Source organism: Podarcis gaigeae (assembly GCF_964106915.1).
Source record: "Podarcis gaigeae genome assembly, chromosome: 16".
In the NCBI taxonomy this organism is placed as follows: domain Eukaryota; kingdom Metazoa; phylum Chordata; class Lepidosauria; order Squamata; family Lacertidae; genus Podarcis; species Podarcis gaigeae.
The window spans coordinates 895605-913233 of NC_139693.1; the positions used below are offsets into that span (position 1 = coordinate 895605).

Sequence of the window (17629 nt, forward strand, 5' to 3'; positions counted from 1 at the left end):
ATCATCCTCATTTTCCCCCTCCCCATTTCCCCCCTCCCCCCAAAAGAACCCCACCTCCCACCCACCCCCAGACTTCCCTCAGCTCCTCTCTCTGGTTTTTCAGCACATATTATTCTCTGCATGTTATAAAATTGTAAGGATCCTTAATTAATCTATCTGTATATTACCAATAAAGAGTTTGTGAATGTTTATTCAAAACCTGCCAAGGAGTCCAGTTCATTTTGTTGTTTCTTTAAGTACTTTGTAAAAGGTTCCCATTCTTCTTTAAAATCACAGTTGTCCTTATCATGTAGTTTGTGTGTCAATTTTGCCAATTCCGCGTAGTCCATCGGTTTCTCTTGCCACAGTCCTTTAGTCGGGATTTCCTCGTTCTTCCATCCTTGTACTATTAAGACTCTTGCTGCCGTTGCTGCATATATGAAAATGTTTTTCAGTTTCCTTGGCAGGTCTTTCTCCACAATCCCTAAAAAGAAAGCTTCAGGCTTTTTTTTACAAATGTTAATTGGAACATTTTCTTCAACTCATTGTATATAATTTCCCAGAATTTTTAAATTTTACTACAGTCCATAGCTGTCAACTTTCAGATTTGAAAATAAGGGATCAGCAGCCTCACCTGTCCCTGGGATAGTCTATGGGATATCTAACAATCTGGGATAGCAGCGGCGCTGGAATAAGGGAATTTCCTGCAAAAAAAAGGGAAGGTTGACAGCTATGCTACAGTCCCACCACATATGGCACTGCGTGATGGGTTCAAGCCGCAGCTTCTGTGGCCCACGATTGACCAGGTGGTGACCTCACAACTGGCCACAGATTCTGGCACTCTCGGTTCCCCGGAGATCCACGAGGATTCCAGGATGATTTCCTCTGCTCTCCTCCTCCGTTGCGCGATGAAGTGCTGGTTCTCCTGCAACCACCGCTGCCGCAGGTAAAGCCCAGGAGAAGCATCAGGAATGGTCCTCAAGCCGAGGTGTTGCTGTGGTCCGTTCTCGGGGTTCATTCTGGTTCCCAGCTCAGCTTGATTGCTTTTGCACGCTTTTGCTTCAGGTCCTGTATACCCGAAGGAGCGTCTCCACCCCCATTGTTCTGCCCAGACACTGAGGTCCAGGGGCCTTCTGGCGGTTCCCTCCCTGCGAGAAGCCAAGTTGCAGGGAACCAGGCAGAGGGCCTTCTTGGTGGTGGCACCTGGCCTGTGGAACGCCCTCCCACCAGATGTCAAAGAGAAGAACAACTACCAGACTTTTAGAAGACATCTGAAGGCAGCCCTCTTTAGGGAAGCTTTTAATGTTTGATTTTGTTGTTGTTGTTTAGTCGTTTAGTCGTGTCCGACTCTTCGTGACCCCATGGACCAGAGAACGCCAGGCACCTCTGTCCTCCACTGCCTCCCGCAGTTTGGTCAAACTCATGCTGGTAACCTCGAAAACACTATCCAACCATCTCGTCCTCTGCCGTCCCCTTCTCCTTGTGCCCTCCATCTTTCCCAACATCAGGGTCTTCTCCAGGGAGTCTTCTCTTCTCATGAGGTGGCCAAAGTACTGGAGCCTCAGCTTCACTATCTGTCCTTCCAGTGAGCACTCAGGGCTGATTTCCTTCAGAATGGAGAGGTTGGATCTTCTTACAGTCCATGGGACTCTCAAGAGTCTCCTCCAGCACCATAATTCAAAAGCATCAATTCTTCGGCGATCAGCCTTCTTTATGGTCCACCTCTCACTTCCATACATCACTACTGGGAAAACCAGAGCTTTAACTATAAGGACCTTTGTTGGCAAGGTGATGTTTGATACATTATTGTATTTTAAGATTCTGTTGGAAGCTGCCCAGAGTGGCTGGGAAAACCCGGCCAGATGGGCGGGGTATAAATAATAAATAACAAATAATAATAATAATAATAATAATAATAATAATAATAATAATTGCACCAATGCAAACCTCTGGCTTTGGGTGTGGGGGGATCAGTGTGGCCCTCCAGACCTCTTCCTGAGCTACACTCCTCGCCTGCCCTGCTTTGCACACTGTCTGGGAATGGGTCTGATCCTGCCTTTTGCTTGCCTGGATCAAAAAGAGGTGTTTGTGTGTGTACAAAGGTAAAAGTGAATGTTGGTTACTCCGCCCACTTCCACCCCTGGCCCAGCCCACCACCAGCATGCGGCCCTCAGAAGGGAGTCCAGAAAGTAATGCAGCCCTCAGGCTGGATGAAGCTTCCTGCAATGCATTAGCGTGTCTCAAAACTGTAAAGTTGGAGGAGACCTCCAGCGGTCATCTAGTCCAACCCGCTGCAGTGCAGGAAGCACAGGAGTCCCAACCATAGCTGTCAACTTTTCCCTTTTCTCGTGAGGAATCCTATTCGGAATAAGGGAATTTCCCTTTAAAAAAGGGAAACGTTGACAGCTATGGTCCCAACCTCTGCTTAAAATCCTCCAGGGAAGGAAAGTCCACCAGCCTCCAATAAATCCATTCTAACACTTTTTTTTTTTAAAAAGTAATATTTATTAAAGGTTTAAGGATTACAGAAAGAAAGAAAGAAAGAAAAAGCAAAGTTAAACAAAACAAAACCATACATTACAATAAAGAAAAAAAAACAGAAAACACTACTTATCTTAAAACAAAAACAATTAAAAACACATCGAATATTCCCATAACTTATCTTTCATTTGCTTGTTTCCTTGACCTCCTCACACCTCCCTTTTTTGTATTCTAGTTCAATTAGCTATTTCAGCAAATCCTTTCCATCTTTCTCAGTTTTCGTCCTATAATTTGTCTTGACACAATCTAACCTTACTTTTCCCCCTTTAGCCCATTAACAATCTATTTTTACTTCATTCTTTATAGCATCTCTGCTAAAGCCATATAACTTCATTCCAACACATTCTAACACAATTTGAATCCTGTTGGGAGTTTGCTTTTTAACAATTGCATTTCATACGTATTTTGTCCGTTTGGAGTTGTGTAAGTTGCCTTGAGTCCCACTCCAGGAAAAAGGCAGGAGATGAATAATAATAATAATAATAATAGTAATGTAATAATAACCCTGTTCCCACTTGGGTGCTAACCCTAACCCTGCAGGGGAGACTCCTGCTTCTGAGCCTGCCTTGGCAACCCCCCACATGACCCAACTGTGGGTCAGCTAGTTCACTGGGATCCTTTTGGAAGGGCCTGTCTGATCCGTCTCCTTTTCCTCTTCCAGATCCCGCTACGAGGAAGACCACAGGTGAGGAGGTGGGCGTCTCTGGGACCCTCGACTTGGGACCCCTTGGCTCTGTTGGGCCAAGGATGGGGGGGGGGAGGCGAGAGAGACCGTGTGGTTGGGGCTGCATTTGGAGCTGGAGTGGGAACCCTCTGAAAAGCTCCCCAGGATTCAGTGGCTCTCTTAGAGGGGAAGAAACACACATCAGTGCAATAAAGAAATAAATGAATGAAATAGAATTACTGTGCGAATATTCGCTGCCATGAAGATTCCTGCTCTTCCTCCCAGGCTGTCAGAAATCAGGGAGGAGGGAAAACGAGAGAAGGGGAAGCAGGACGGTGGGCCAAAGGAGGCGGCTGTCGGAGAAGGTGAGGAGCGGGTCTGGGGTGGGTGGGGGCTCAAAAGCCCCCCAAGGGTTTGCTCTCTGGAGAACTGCCTGCCCCGGATCGGGGCACCTGGGCAAGGCTTCCTGTGGAAGTCAGGCTGGGCGCTGGCGCAGACCCCAGGAGAGAGGAGCCTGGCGGACGAGGTGGCCGAAGGAGAAAGGCCTTGGCAGACAGGTGGGTGGGATGGAGGCTCACCTGCAAACACAGGTGATGCTTTACTTCAGCCCCTCCTTGGATCTCCGTTGGGGGCGATGGCCCAGGAGAACCTTCTCCCTTACTGCTGTAATAAACAAGAGCCCTCATAGAGTCCTTTGCAGGATCTCCATCAGTCGTGGAAATAACAGAGGCCAACCAGAGAATATTGAGAAGCAAAGCAGCTAGTAAGCCAGATCTTTATTTGAAATATACTCAGAGTCGCAAAGTGATTTCATGCTCTTTATTCAGCTCATAGTGGTGAGGAGGAATGAATGAATGTCCCCTCAAAGTATCTGCTTTATATACATTATTTACACAATGGGATGCACATGATTGGCTAATTCCAGAATTCTACTGTAAGCCAATCAGGTTGTGGATTCACTTCTATCTGGAGCATGATTGGGTGGTTCCTGCTAACCAATCATACTGCTGCATTGTTCTGGGACCAATCAGACTGCTGCATTCTGAATCCTATTGTTCTAGGACCAATCAGACTGCTGCCTTTTGGAGCCTATTGTTCTAGGACCAATCAGACTGCTGCAGTTTGGATCCTATTCAACTCAGTACATAACATTATTGATCTGTTGCAACAGGGTGCTCCCCTCACACGCAGGAGAGGGAGGACTCAGAACCCAGGTGTGCCCACCCTTATAAAGATATTTTAAATTGCCCGCCCTGGATCTCAATACCCCTCCATACATCATACCTACATCACAGAAAGGGCGGTCTACAACAGAAATCTGAGTGCTTTGTTTATCTCCTGTCTGCCAGCTTATCTGAAAATGCCTTATCTGATTGCCTTTCCTGCTAGTCTGCCCGTTCCTTTGAGATGGTGATTTCCCAATTCCTGCCCTCCCTCCTTGCAGAGAAAACATTTGGTCCGTTTGGGAGTCAAAATGGTTTCAGGGCGGTCTATGTTTGTGCTTGGTTGGTACATTTATGAACATTTATCATATATATAAGACCTTAATTTTGTTCTTTCACTGCATACCACACCAGCACTTCTCTGATGACAACAGGGACGTCCTCAGAAAAAGCGAGACGTTCCAGGATCAAATGAGAAACTGGGGCGGCATCTGTAAATCTGGGACTGTCCCTAGAAAATAGGGAGACTTGGAGGGTCTGTTGTTTTCTTTTCCAGGCTGTCCTCCTCGACGGGTGCCCAGAGCTGAGCCCAAGTCAGACGGGGCAGATGAGGATGGTAAGCCCAGAGAGAGGGAGGGTGGGTGGGGGACAGAGGGGGGTTGGGAGCAGCCGGCCACCCTTTGATTCCTGCCCTGCCGGGTTTCTCTTTTAGGTGACGATCTGGAAAGCCCTGCCAAGGCCCCCCAGCCCCTGGGGACCCTCCCCTCCAAGGAACCACCCGCAGAAGCCCAGCCACCCTCTTCCCAACCTGCTCCGAGTTTCCCGATTCCCCATCATGAGATTCTGGGCTTCATTCAAGAGCTGGGGGCAGCACAGGAGCGTCAGTCTCGCCACCGCCGGGAGCGTAAGTCGGGGAGGGTGGGGCGCTCCCCCTGCGCCCCTCAACAAGATCCCTGTGCCTTCCTCCTCCTCCTCAGGAAGAAGGGTCTGCTCCAGCTTCCTGGAGCAACTCTACTTCCGTAATAATAATAATAATAATAATAATAATAATAATAATAATAATATATTATTTGTACCCCGGGCATCTGGCTTGGTTTCCCCAGACACTCTGGGTGGCTTCCAATAGAATATTAAAATACACTAATAATTAAACATTAAAAGCTTCCCTAAACAGAGCTGCCTTCAGATGTCTTCTAAAAGTCTGGTAGTTGTTTTTCTCTTTGACATCTGGTGGGAGGCTGTTCCACAGGATGGGTGCCAGCACCGAGAAGGCCCTCTGCCTAGTTCCCTGCAACCTCACTTCTCACAGGGAACAAAACGTCCTGGGAGCCAATGTAGGTCTTTCAGAACTGATGTTATATGGTCTCGGCGGCCCTTCCCAGTCTCCAGTCTAGCTGCCGCATTCTGAGTTAGTTGTAGTTTCCGGGTCACCTTCAAAGGTAGCCCCACGTAGAGCGCATTGCAGTAGTCCAAGCGGGAGATCACTAGAGCATACAAGATGCTAGTCCTTAAGGAAGCTGCAAAGATCTGGGGGGGGGGGTTCTGGGGGGGGGAGACAACAGCTGCCGAAACCTCAGGAGCCACAGAAGGGCAATAGATGTATGTCTGTGGGGGCTTCGGTGCCCTGCCTTGCCCCTCCCAGGGTCTCAAGTGAGACTAGAGCAACTCACACGGAGGCTGGGTAGCCAATTGTCAGGGATTGTTTTGCTGTGATCCTTGCATTGCAGAGGGTGGGTTTACATGACCTGCTGGGGTCCCTTACAATTCTATAAAAATAGCAAATGGGGCTCTTTTTTTTTTGGCTTAGGGCCCTCGTACCTACAGGACCGCCTCTCCTGGTCTGCCCCACAGAGGACCTTAAGGTCCATGAATAACCATAGTTTAGAGGTCCCTGAGAATGTCAGACTATTTTCCACCAGTACCAGGGCCTTCTCAGTGGTGGCTCCGACCTGGTGGAATGCTCTGTCCCATGAGACCAGGGCCCTGCAGGATTTAACCTCCTTCCGCAGGGCCTGTAAGACAGAGCTATTCCGCCTGGCCTTTAATTTGAATTCAGCCTGATCTTTTATTCCCCTTCCCTTCCCTCACCCGCTCTTAGACCCACAGCTAATTCTCCCCTGGTCTCCTCACTGGCCCAAGTAGGACCAATTCAGCCAGCTAGCCCTGGGGATTATCTAACTGATTTTTGATTTTTATGGTTATTCATGTTTTTATACAGTGGTACCTCAGGTTACATACGCTTCAAGTTACATACGCTTCAGGTTACATACGCTTCAGGTTACATACGCTTCAGATTGCAGACTCCGTTAACCCAGAAATAGTATCTTGAGTTAAGAACTTTGCTTCAGGATGAGAACAGAAATCGTGCTCCGGCGGCACGGTGGCAGCGGGAGGCCCCATTAGCTAAAGTGGTGCTTCAGGTTAAGAACAGTTTCAGGTTAAGTACAGACCTCCGGAACAAATTAAGTACTACTACTACTACTACTACTACTACTACTACTACTACTTTAAACAAAAAAAAATCCTTCCAGTAGCACCTTAAAGACCAACTAAGTCAGTTCTTGGTATGAGCTTTCGTGTGCATGCACACTTCTTCAGATATCTGGTATCTGAAGAAGTGTGCATGCACACGAAAGCTCATACCAAGAACTGACTTAGTTGGTCTTTAAGGTGCTACTGGAAGGAATTTTTTTTGTTTTGACTATGGCAGACCAACACGGCTACCTATCTGTAACTACTACTTTATTATTTATACCACGCCCAACTGGCTGGGCCTCCCCAGCCACTCTGGGCGGCTTCCATAGAAACCAAAAATACAGTAAAATATCACACGTTAAGAACTTCCCTGAACAGGGCTGCCTTAAGATGTCTTCTGAATGTCAGGTAGTTGTTTATCTCTTTGACATCTGGTGGGAGGGCATTCCACAGGGCAGGCGCCACCACTGAGTAGGCCCTCTGCCTGGTTCCCTGTAGCTTTGCTTCTCGCAATGAGGGGACCGCCAGAAGGCCCTCGGCGCTGGACCTCAGCGTCCGGGCAGAATGGTGGGGGTGGAGACGCTCCTTCAGGTATACTGGACCGAGGCCGTTTAGGGCTTTAAAGGTCAGCACCAACAGTTTGAATTGTGCTCGGAAACATACTGGGAGCCAATGTAGGTCTTTCAAGACCGGTGTTATGTGGTCTCGACAGCCGCTCCCAGTCACCAGTCTAGCTGCCGCATTCTGGATTAGTTGTAGTTTCCGGGTCACCTTCAAAGGTAGCCCCACGTAGAGCGCATTGCAGTAGTCCAAGCGAGAGATAACCAGAGCATGCACCACTCTGGCGAGACAGCCTGTAGACAGGGAGGGTCTCATCCTGCGTACCAGGTGGAGCTGGTAAACAGCTGCCCTGGACACAGAATTGACCTGCGCCTCCATGGACAGCTGTGAGTCCAAAATGACTCCCAGGCTGCACACCTGGTCCTTCAGGGGCACAGTTACCCCATTCAGGACCAGGGAATCCTCCACACCTGCCCGCCTCCTGTCCGCCCCCAAAAACAGTACTTCTGTCTTGTCAGGATTCAACCTCAATCTGTTAGCCGCCATCCATCCTCCAACCGCCTCCAGACACTCACACAGGACCTTCACCGCCCTCACTGGTTCTGATTTGAAAGAGAGGTAGAGCTGGGTATCATCCGCATACTTAACCTGAGGTACCACTGTACTGTATTTTATGCTGCTTTTATAATTGTTTTAAATATATTGTTAGCCGCCCTGAGCCCGGTTTTTGAACCGGGAAGGGCGGGGTATAAATAAAATTATTATTATTATTATTATTTTTTAAAATTCATCTTGCTTTTTGCAAAATGACGCAACCCTCTCCCCCCCCCCCCGCTGTCAATGTTCCTCCTGTTCTGTTTGCAGCAAATGGGGCGCAGGATCTGCCCCTCCCTGAACGCTGCGCCTCTCCCTGCAGGGAAAAAGGACCTCCACAGCTGCCACGACTGCCTGAAGTCCGTCAAGACCTTGAAGGAGAACCTGCAGGAGGTCCAGGGCCGGCTCTGGAAGGTGGAAGCCAAGCTGGGCATCCGCGTGCCCCCCCATGAGCTGGAGTTGGAGGAGGACGAGAAGGAGCCCCCCAAGGAAGGAGGAGGGGAGGGCGAGGAGAGCCCCCCGGCCTGGGCGCCCCTTCCGGTGCCCCCCCAGCCTGGAGGTGGAGCAGAGGGCAGCTGGTGAAGATGCCAAGCCAGAGATGGAAGCAGGCGGACCCAGCCCACCATTCCACCAGCTGGGGGGGGGGGCTTCCTGAAAACAACAAAATAAAGGCCTTTATTTTTTTATTTAATAAATATGTATCTTGAATAAACTTCCCAAGGTCAGTTTGCAGACGACCCCCCCCCCCAAAAAAAGGTGAAATACCATGTGAGCAATCAATACACTGGTTGGGTAGCCACTTCTCAGGCGGCGATACCTGCATTGCGTGGGGTCAGACTAGATGGCCCTTGGGGGTCCCTTCTGACAATTCTGTGGCTCTAAGCAGCCTTAACCTTGTTCTAGCACAAGAGCCACGCCGGGTGAGCCTCCAGGCGTCACACGCCAGATCCGTGGGAGGGCGTCTCTGCGGCTGGGAGGGCACCCAGCCTTTGATTCTCTCATATATATATATATATATATATATATTTGCTTTCGTAGATTTTCACGGGTACAGGAATGCAGGTTTTGGTGTCCTCGGGTGTCTTCCCGTGTAAAAGTTGGGGTGTCTAGGCGACGTTTCGACGAGGTCTCTGAAGATGACGAGTGAGACCTCGTCGAAACGTCGCCTAGACACCCCAACTTTTACACGGGAAGACACCCGAGGACACCAAAACCTGCATATATATATATATATATATATATATATATACACACACACACACACACACCATATCTGAAGATTTTTCTTTTTTTGAATATGCTGTTTATTAAGTTTCATTTTAGATACACCAACAAACAAATATATCAAATCTATCTTACTTTATGCTCCATAGAGCCACTGACTTCCCTCCTTCCCTTCCGCAGGTTTTCTTATTCCAATCCTTAATTCACAGTTTCATTAGTAAAAGACTAAACCGTGACGTAAGATTTATTTCAGTCCTGCTAATGTCTTCAAATTTCTACAGTTCTCACTTATATAGACCATAAATTTACTCCATTCTTTTTGGTACCTGAAGAGTTTTCAGTCTTTATCACTACATTTCTTAATTGCTTATTACTTTTAATCATCTTTAACTAACAATTCTCTTCATAATCTTCTCTGCAACATTTCGCATAGTCCTCCTTACAGAACTTCTTGCAGTCCTCCTAGCGTAATCTGTTTATCACAATTGCTTTTCAAATAGTTCAGATATTTACTCCAGTCCTCTGAGACTCTCTGGTCCCACAGGTTTTGGATCCTTCCTGTCATCTTATCTAATTCTGCATAGTCCATTATTTTCATCTGCCTTTTCCCCCCTCTTCTTTTTGGGTTCATTATTGACATTTGATTGTTCAATTAATAAAGCTTATTAAAAAGAAAGGAACCTCACAAAACACCATCTGTAAAAGAATCCTCCATCTGTGCATGATACCCAGTGGATGATACCCCTCTCTTTCAAATCGGAACCAGTGAAGATGGTGAAGGTCCTGTGTGAGTGTCTGGAGGCGGTTGGAGGATGGATGGCGGCTAACAGATTGAGATTGAATCCTGACAAGACAGAAGTACTGTTTTGGGGGACAGGAGGCGGGCAGGTGTGGAGACTTCTCTGGTCCTGAATGGGGTCACTGTGCCCCTGAAGGACCAGGAGCGCAGCCTGGGAGTCATTTTGGACTCACAGCTGTCCATGGAGGCGCAGGTCAATTCTGTGTCCAGGGCAGCTGTTTACCGGCTCCACCTGGTATGCAGGATGAGACCCTCCCTGCCGGCGGACGGTCTCGCCAGAGTGGTGCATGCTCTGGTCATCTCCCGCTTGGACTACTGTCATGCACTCTACGTGGGGCTACCTTTGAAGGTGACCCGGAAACTGCAATTAATCCAGAATGCGGCAGCTAGACTGGTGACTGGGGGCAGCCACTGAGACCACATAACACCGGTCTTGAAAGACCTACATTGGCTCCCAGTACGTTTCCGAGCACAATTCAAAGTGTTGGTGCTGACCTTTAAAGCCCTAAACGGCCTCAAAGGCCCAGTATACCTGTAGGAGCGGCCAAAATATTGGGAAATATTAGAAAAAGATGGAGACAATTGGAAATTGCAGAGTTTGGAGAAAATGAAGGATAAAGTGTGAGACTGGTTACATTATGCTCAGATTAAAGAAGTCTTTAAAAATGACAAAAAGTTAGGGTTCCAGGTGGAGAAATCGAAGTTGGAAACAGAATTGTTAGAACCAAAGACTAAGGTACTCTCAAGAATGTATAACTTGCTGTTAAAATGGAACACACAAGATGAAATGGTTAAATCAGCTATGATAAAGTGGGCTCAGGACATTGGTTATAATATCATGTTTGAGGACTGGGAAAGGTTGTGGACCACTGGGTTGAACTTCACTGCATGTAACGCTTTGAAGGAAAATGTAATGAAAATGATATATAGATGGTACATGACCCCAGTTAAACTTGCCAAGATATACCATTTGTCTGATAATAAATGTTGGAAATGTAAAGAAAATGAAGGAACATTCTTTCACCTCTGGTGGACCTGCCCTAGGGTGAAGGCCTTCTGGGAAATGATATATAATGAGCTGAAAAAGGTATTTAAGTATACCTTCACTAAGAAACCAGAGGCCTTCCTTTTGGGCATTGTCGGTCAGAAGGTGTTAAAGAAGGACCGAACATTTTTCATGTACGCAACAACGGCAGCAAGGATACTCATCGCTAAGAATTGGAAAACTCAAGATCTACCCACGCTGGAAGAGTGGCAGATGCAACTGATGGACTATATGGAACTAGCCGAGATGACTGGCAGAATCCGAGACCTGGGAGAGGAGAGGGTCGAAGAAGATTGGAAGAAATTAAAGACTTATTTAAAAAAATATTGTAATTTGGTTGAATGTTAAGAAAGGATGCTAGATCATAAATAATTGTGCACCACTAAACTAGATGGAATTAAGATGATAAGTAAGTTTGAGGAAAAATTATAAACCTATTGGAGAACTAACAGATTATATTTAAATGAACCTGACACAAGAGTGTAAACAAGATGATAAATTGCGGGCAAGAATTGACAATGATGCAAATGGGAGCGGGAGGTGTGAGGGAGTCCAAAGATGTTAAGAAAGTATGTTATGATATATGTTATACTGTTTCTTATCTTTGCATTTTTATTTAAAAATATTAATAAAATAATTATTAAAAAAAAAAAAGTATACCTGTAGGAGCGTCTCCACCCCCATCGTTCTACCTGAGGTCCAGTGCCGAGGGAATTCTGGCGGTTCCCTTACTGTGAGAAGCCAAGTTACAGGGAACCAGGCAGAGGGCCTTCTCGGTGGTGGCGCCCTCCCTGTGGAACGCCCTCCCACCAAATGTCAAGGAAATAAACCACTATCTGACTTTTTGAAGACATCTGAAGGCAGCCGTCTTTAGGGAAGTTTTTAATGTTTAATGCTGTGCTGTGTTTTTAATATTTCGTTGGGAGCCGCCCAGAGTGGCTGGGGAAACCCAGCCAGGTGGGTGGGGTATAAATAATAAATTATGATTATGATTATTATTGCAGTCCTACTAGTGTGGCCTGTTTATTACAATTGCTTCTCAAATAGTTCAGATATTTACTCCAGTCCTCTGAGACTCTCTGGTCCCGCAGTTTTCGGATCCTTCCTGTCATCTAATTCTCTTATAGTTCCATTAATTCATCTTTTTCCCCCTCTTCTTTTTGGGTCCATTCTTGACATTTGATTGTATTTGATTGTTAAATTAATAAATCTTATTAAAAAGAAAGAAAGGAGCCTCCCGAAACGCCATCCGTAAGAGAAACCTCCATCTGCTCCTCCCAAATGCAAAGCGCATCTGGCTCCTTCGACTTCCCTCGGCGAACAGCTGATGTATTTTCCTCCCTCCCGAATTACTACAAGTCCCAGAAGGCACCGCGCCTGCCCTCCCCGCCCCGCCCCTTGTTGCCTCCTTTTGCGCGTGCGCAGTCTTCCCGGCGAGGCTGCGAGGCAGAAGGTGAGCGAGGGGCGGGCGCGCGTGGCCTGGAGGGATTGGGGGGGGGGGGCGCAGAGGGGGCGCCGAGGCCAGGGGTGCAAGGGGTCGGGAGGGGGGCTGCCTTCCTCGGGTTTTTTTTTGCATTAATCCAGTATATTTTCTTTTTTTTAAAAAAAAATTAATTCAAAATTATAACAAGACATATTATCCCAAAACATATCATCCTTCCCCCCCATTTTTCCTCCCTCCCCCCACCCTCCCACTTCCCTCAGTTCCAGTCTTTGATTTCTCTAAAAATGCTGTTTTCTGCATGTTACACAGTTGTATAGATCTTCAAACTATTTAGCTGATTATTATGAATAAAAAGTTTGTGCATGTTTATTCAAAACCTGCCAAGGAGTCCAGTTCACTTTGTTGCGTCTTCAGATACTTTGTAAAGGGTTCCCATTCATCTTTAAAGTCACAGTTATCCTTGTCCCGTATCTTATATGTCAGTTTTGCCAGTTCTGCATAGTCCATCAATTTTTGTTGCCATAATTCTTTAGTTGGTGTTTCTTTAGTCTTCCATCCTTGTGCTATTAAAACTCTCGCGGCCGTTGTCACATACATGAAGATGTTTTTCAGCTTTTTTGGCAGATCTTTCCCTACAATCTTTAATAAAAATGCTTCAGGGTTTTTTTAACAAACGTTAAATGGAACATTTTCTTCAATTCGTTGTATATCATTTCCCAAATTTTTTTAATTACCTTACAATCCCACCACGTATGATAAAATGTCCCTTCCTTTTCCTTACACTTCCAACATATATTTGAACTAGTTTTGTACATTTTTCCCTAACTGCACTGGTGTTGTGTACCATCTGTACATCATCTTCATGTAATTCTCCTTCAATAGGGAACAATCTGTAAATTTTAAGTCAGTTTTCCATAATTTTCCCCAATCTTCCATCATAATTTTGTGACCTACATCTTGTGCCCATTTAATCATAACTGATTTTACCTCTTCAGCTTTCGTCTCCCATTCTAATAATATGCTGTATGCGGCCTTCAGTAGTTTCACTTTTCCTTCAAACACTAGTTTGAAACCTAGATCTAGTATAACTAAATCCTTTCTTGCTGTCTTCTTTATCAGTATATTTTCTTTTAATTGCTAAATGATTCTGTGTATGTTGCGGCAGCCTTTGGCTCTGTGCAATAAAACTGAGCCTCCTTTTCCTCGCAGGGACCATGAGGCTTTCCGTCCTCCTTGCCGCGGCGGAGAAATTCAAGCCGCACCCCGGCTACCGCTATGGCATGAACCGGCCCGGCTCAGTCGCCGACAAGGCCAAGAACCCTCCGTGGGTCTGGCGGAAGAAGATCCCCGTGGAGCCCATCAAAGACGAGGACTGGAAGTTCTTCAAGGGCGACACGGTGAGGTCTCTCCCAGCTCTCAGCTACCAGCTTTGTCTGTGCCACTCGCTTTGGCAGCGCCCCCGTCCCTGGTGACGCATTTACCTGATTTTAGGCACTGAGCAAAGCTCTTCCCTGGGGCTTTTAGAGTGAGGTGATTTGGGTTACTCTATGAGAAAAGCCGACAACAGATGGAGAATATTTATTTCCTAAAATTTATACCCTGGTGGGTTGTAAATACAACCACCTCAACATGGTTTACTAAAAAAAGAGGCAAGGCAACAAAATTAGCAAGGAGAAAAAATTGGAAACGATAATTTAAGACGTCCCAAAAGTTAAAACAAATTAAAACTCACACCAGCTTGCTAAGCCATCATGCCTGAACGAGAATGTTTTTCTAGCAGGGACTGAAAAGGATACAGCGAAGCTGCCTGCCTGCCGTCAACAGGCAGGGAGTTCCAAAGGGCACCTGCCTGGTAACAATAATCCTAATAAATAAGATGGCAAAACTCTGCCTGGCTGAAGAGACTATTGCAGCCCTTCAAGCTTGGCCCACTGGCCATTCCTGCAAGGCAGGCGGGTCTCTCCTCCCGGCCGGGGGTCAGGATCCTGGATGGTCCCTTGCCTGCCCCCAAACGGGGCCGCCGACCCAACCGGGGGGTCTTCCCTTCCAACCCCCATCCCTTTCTCTCTTCCTTTTAGGTCCAGATCCTCAAGGGAAAGGACTTGGGCAAGCAGGGGATGGTCTCCCAGGTGATCCGAGAGCGGAACTGGGTCGTCCTGGAGGGCCTGAATGTGGTAAGTGATGATGATGATGATGCCCTTGGGCTTTCCCCCCCAGGAGAGAAGTGGGGTGTTCTGGGGGCTTTGGCACCCTGAGACCCTTAGGTGCTCTTTGGCTCAGCCTTCTCGGTGGTGGCACCTGCCCTGTGGAACACCGTCCTATCAGATGTCAAAGAACAACTACTACCAGGCTTTTAGAAGACATCTGAAGGCAACCCTCTTTAGGGAAGGTTTCAATGTTTAATAGACGATTGTATTTTAATTTGTTGGAAGCCGCCCGAGTGGCTGGGGAAGCCCAGCCAGATGGGTGGGATATAAATAATAAATTATTATTATTATTATTATTCCTTCCCCACCCTTTCTGGCAGCACTACCGATACACAGGCAAGTCCGGCGCCTACGGTGGGATGTACATGGCCAGTGAGGGTCCGCTGCTGATCAACTGGGTGTCCCTGGTCGACCCCACCGACAGGTAAGGGGGCAGGGCAATACTAATAATTTGCCCCTTGATCGCCATTCCTGAATTCGTTGCTTGTGATCCCTGCGTGGCCGAGGGTTGGACTTCAGGGGCCAGCAAACTTTTTCAGCAGGTGGTCCACTGTCCCTTAGACCTTGTGGGGGTTGGGCTATATTTTGGGGGGGGGGGGAAATAAATGAAGGAATTCCTATGCCCCACAAATAACCCAGAGATGCATTTTAAATAAAAGGACACATTCTGCTCATGTAAAAACATGCTGATTCCTGGACTGTCTGCAGGTCGGATTTAGAAAGCGATTGGGTCGGATCTGGCCCCCGGCCTTAGTTTGCCTACCCATAGACTAGATGGCTCTTCGGGTCCCTCCAAACTCGATGGTTCTGTGATCCCACGATCTGCGGGGGGCGAATGCCGTCCCCCTGAAAGCACCGTGGATTTGTTTCCAGAGGTTACGCTCCCCTTCGTTTGTTTAAGAGCTTTTTTAAACTGCTGAATGTTCTAAAAGCCTCTAAACAGCAGGTTCATTCGCTGGAGAAGAGGAAAACCCTTTCTAGCTTTCCATCGTAATTTGTTGTATTATATTATTATTATTATTATTATTATTATTATTATTATTATTATTATTATTATTAAACTGGCTTTCACCCCAAGGTCCCAGGACTGTTTCCAGCGATTAAAACTCAATCTTAAAAACAGTTTTGAACAAGTTAGAGCACAGAAATAAGTTGGGGCATAAAAATATATTTCTCAAGTGTCCAAAGATAAGAGGTCTGTCTCTGGAAGCTGTAGAATGAAAGTTTCAGGATTTTTAAAATGAACATTTAATATTATTTGTAAACCAACCGGTGAGATTAAGGATGATTAAGAGGTCTTTAAATCCTGCTAGGTAAATGAAATATCGATTGTTCTCCTTTTTTGTTACGACAACAAACACCTGGGGACTTATTTCCCCTCTGAGCCATATAATCAGAGACTGCAGACTTTGGTGTTTTTAAGTGAGGCATCAAATGTAACCCGGCCCGGTGGGCAGGGTATTAATAATAAAACTATTATTATTATCATGATTGCTTTTCTTCTAGAAAAAGGGTGCCAGTACTGCATACCCATGAGTACCCCCAGAAAAAAGCACTGATATTTGTATTGTTGTTGTTTAACAGTTTGACGATTGATCCGCGGACTAAGTTTAGTTATTTATATTTCATAAAAGCTGTATGTCGCTCAGTTGTAAAAAATTACAAAAAAACCCACACCAACTTCCGAAGCATCTGGGTGGCTTAAGCAAGAATGTTTTTAGCAGATGCTGAAATTCAGCTTGAGCTTTCTTTCAAACACGCCCCCCAAACCCCACTTCCTCATCCCCGCCGGACTCTCGCTGGGCCCCCCTCTCCCTTCTCGTCTGGCCCTTGCCCCCCCCCCCAGGCTGCCCACCGAGGTGGAATGGCGCTACACGGAGGAAGGAGAGAGGGTCCGCGTATCCCTCCGGACCGGCAGGATCATCCCGAAGCCCTTGGAGCAGAGAGACGATGGCATCATCCCAGAACAATGGACAGGTGAGTGGCTCTTAAATTTGGGAGTGGAGTTGGCGTAGAGTGGATTTCCGTGGGGAAAAGCGAATCCTGACCGCCTGTTGCCTCAGGCAGACCCTGCCTTGGTTCTGAGCTGTCCTCTGTCACCATGTGGACTAGAAACGTGGTTCCGGGTTTACAGAACCTGCACCATAGCATTAAAAAAACACACTCAGTCTCCTTATTTCCTGCACCCCATTTTCTCTCCTCCCCCTTTCCCCCCTGCCTTGTTGCTGAAGACTGCCCCAAGGACACGTCTGTTGAGGACGCCCTGGAGAAGACCTATGTCCCTTCCTTGAAGACGTTCCAGGAGGAGATCATGGAGCTCATGGGCATTGTGGAGACGCGCCGCTTCAGGAAGTCCTACTGGTATTGAGGCCTTTTGTCCCACGGATCTGTGCCCCACTGCCTGGACCCCAAAAGACTCTCAGCTTTGGGGGGAAGATCGAGGAGGAGGCTGAGATGGGGGCTGTTGCCTCCTGATAAAGGACCCCCTAAACCACAATCTGAGTGTGTCTTTGTGTCTGTGGAGGCGGAGGTGGCCGTTCTCCTCTGGCAAGTCTGACTGTACCATCTATCTGTATCGCTACCCCCATGAGGCGGTTTATAAGCCATAGAAGCAAAGGTCACACGTCTATGGAACAATCTGATCAAGGTGGGAAAGGTCACAACAAAAGATACGACTTTGGGATAAGCAACTTGTATCAAACAAAGGTAATAGTCAAGAATAAAATAGTACAGTCATACCTCGGGTTACTTCCGGGTTTCGGCGGTCACGCATGCGTAGAAGTGCCGAATTGCACCCTGTGAGTGTGCAGACGCGCCGTTGCGGGTTGCGAATGTGCATCCCGCACGGATCACATTCGCAACCCAAGTGTCCACTGTACACGGTAATAATAGAACAGCAACACAATAGTACACGGTGAAACTCATTCTGGAAA

General features: G+C 47.0%; 2 protein-coding genes across 2 annotated transcripts; both read left to right on the forward strand.

Moving 5' to 3' along the window:
- The first annotated feature begins 716 nt into the window (after positions 1 to 716).
- On the forward strand, positions 717 to 8689 carry LOC310833379 (uncharacterized protein). The gene is made up of 6 exons (XM_083716091.1): positions 717 to 925; positions 3182 to 3205; positions 3470 to 3549; positions 4904 to 4963; positions 5060 to 5251; positions 8300 to 8689. The coding sequence occupies exons 1-6, from the start codon at positions 732 to 734 to the stop codon at positions 8557 to 8559; spliced, it is 810 nt and encodes a 269-aa protein (XP_083572217.1). The 5' UTR covers positions 717 to 731; the 3' UTR covers positions 8560 to 8689.
- A 3778-nt stretch (positions 8690 to 12467) lies between these two features.
- MRPL24 (mitochondrial ribosomal protein L24) lies at positions 12468 to 17444 on the forward strand. Its single transcript, XM_083716225.1, has 6 exons — positions 12468 to 12498; positions 13699 to 13886; positions 14568 to 14663; positions 15017 to 15120; positions 16543 to 16673; positions 16928 to 17444. The coding sequence occupies exons 2-6, from the start codon at positions 13704 to 13706 to the stop codon at positions 17062 to 17064; spliced, it is 651 nt and encodes a 216-aa protein (XP_083572351.1). The 5' UTR covers positions 12468 to 12498; positions 13699 to 13703; the 3' UTR covers positions 17065 to 17444.
- The last annotated feature ends 185 nt before the right edge of the window (positions 17445 to 17629 follow it).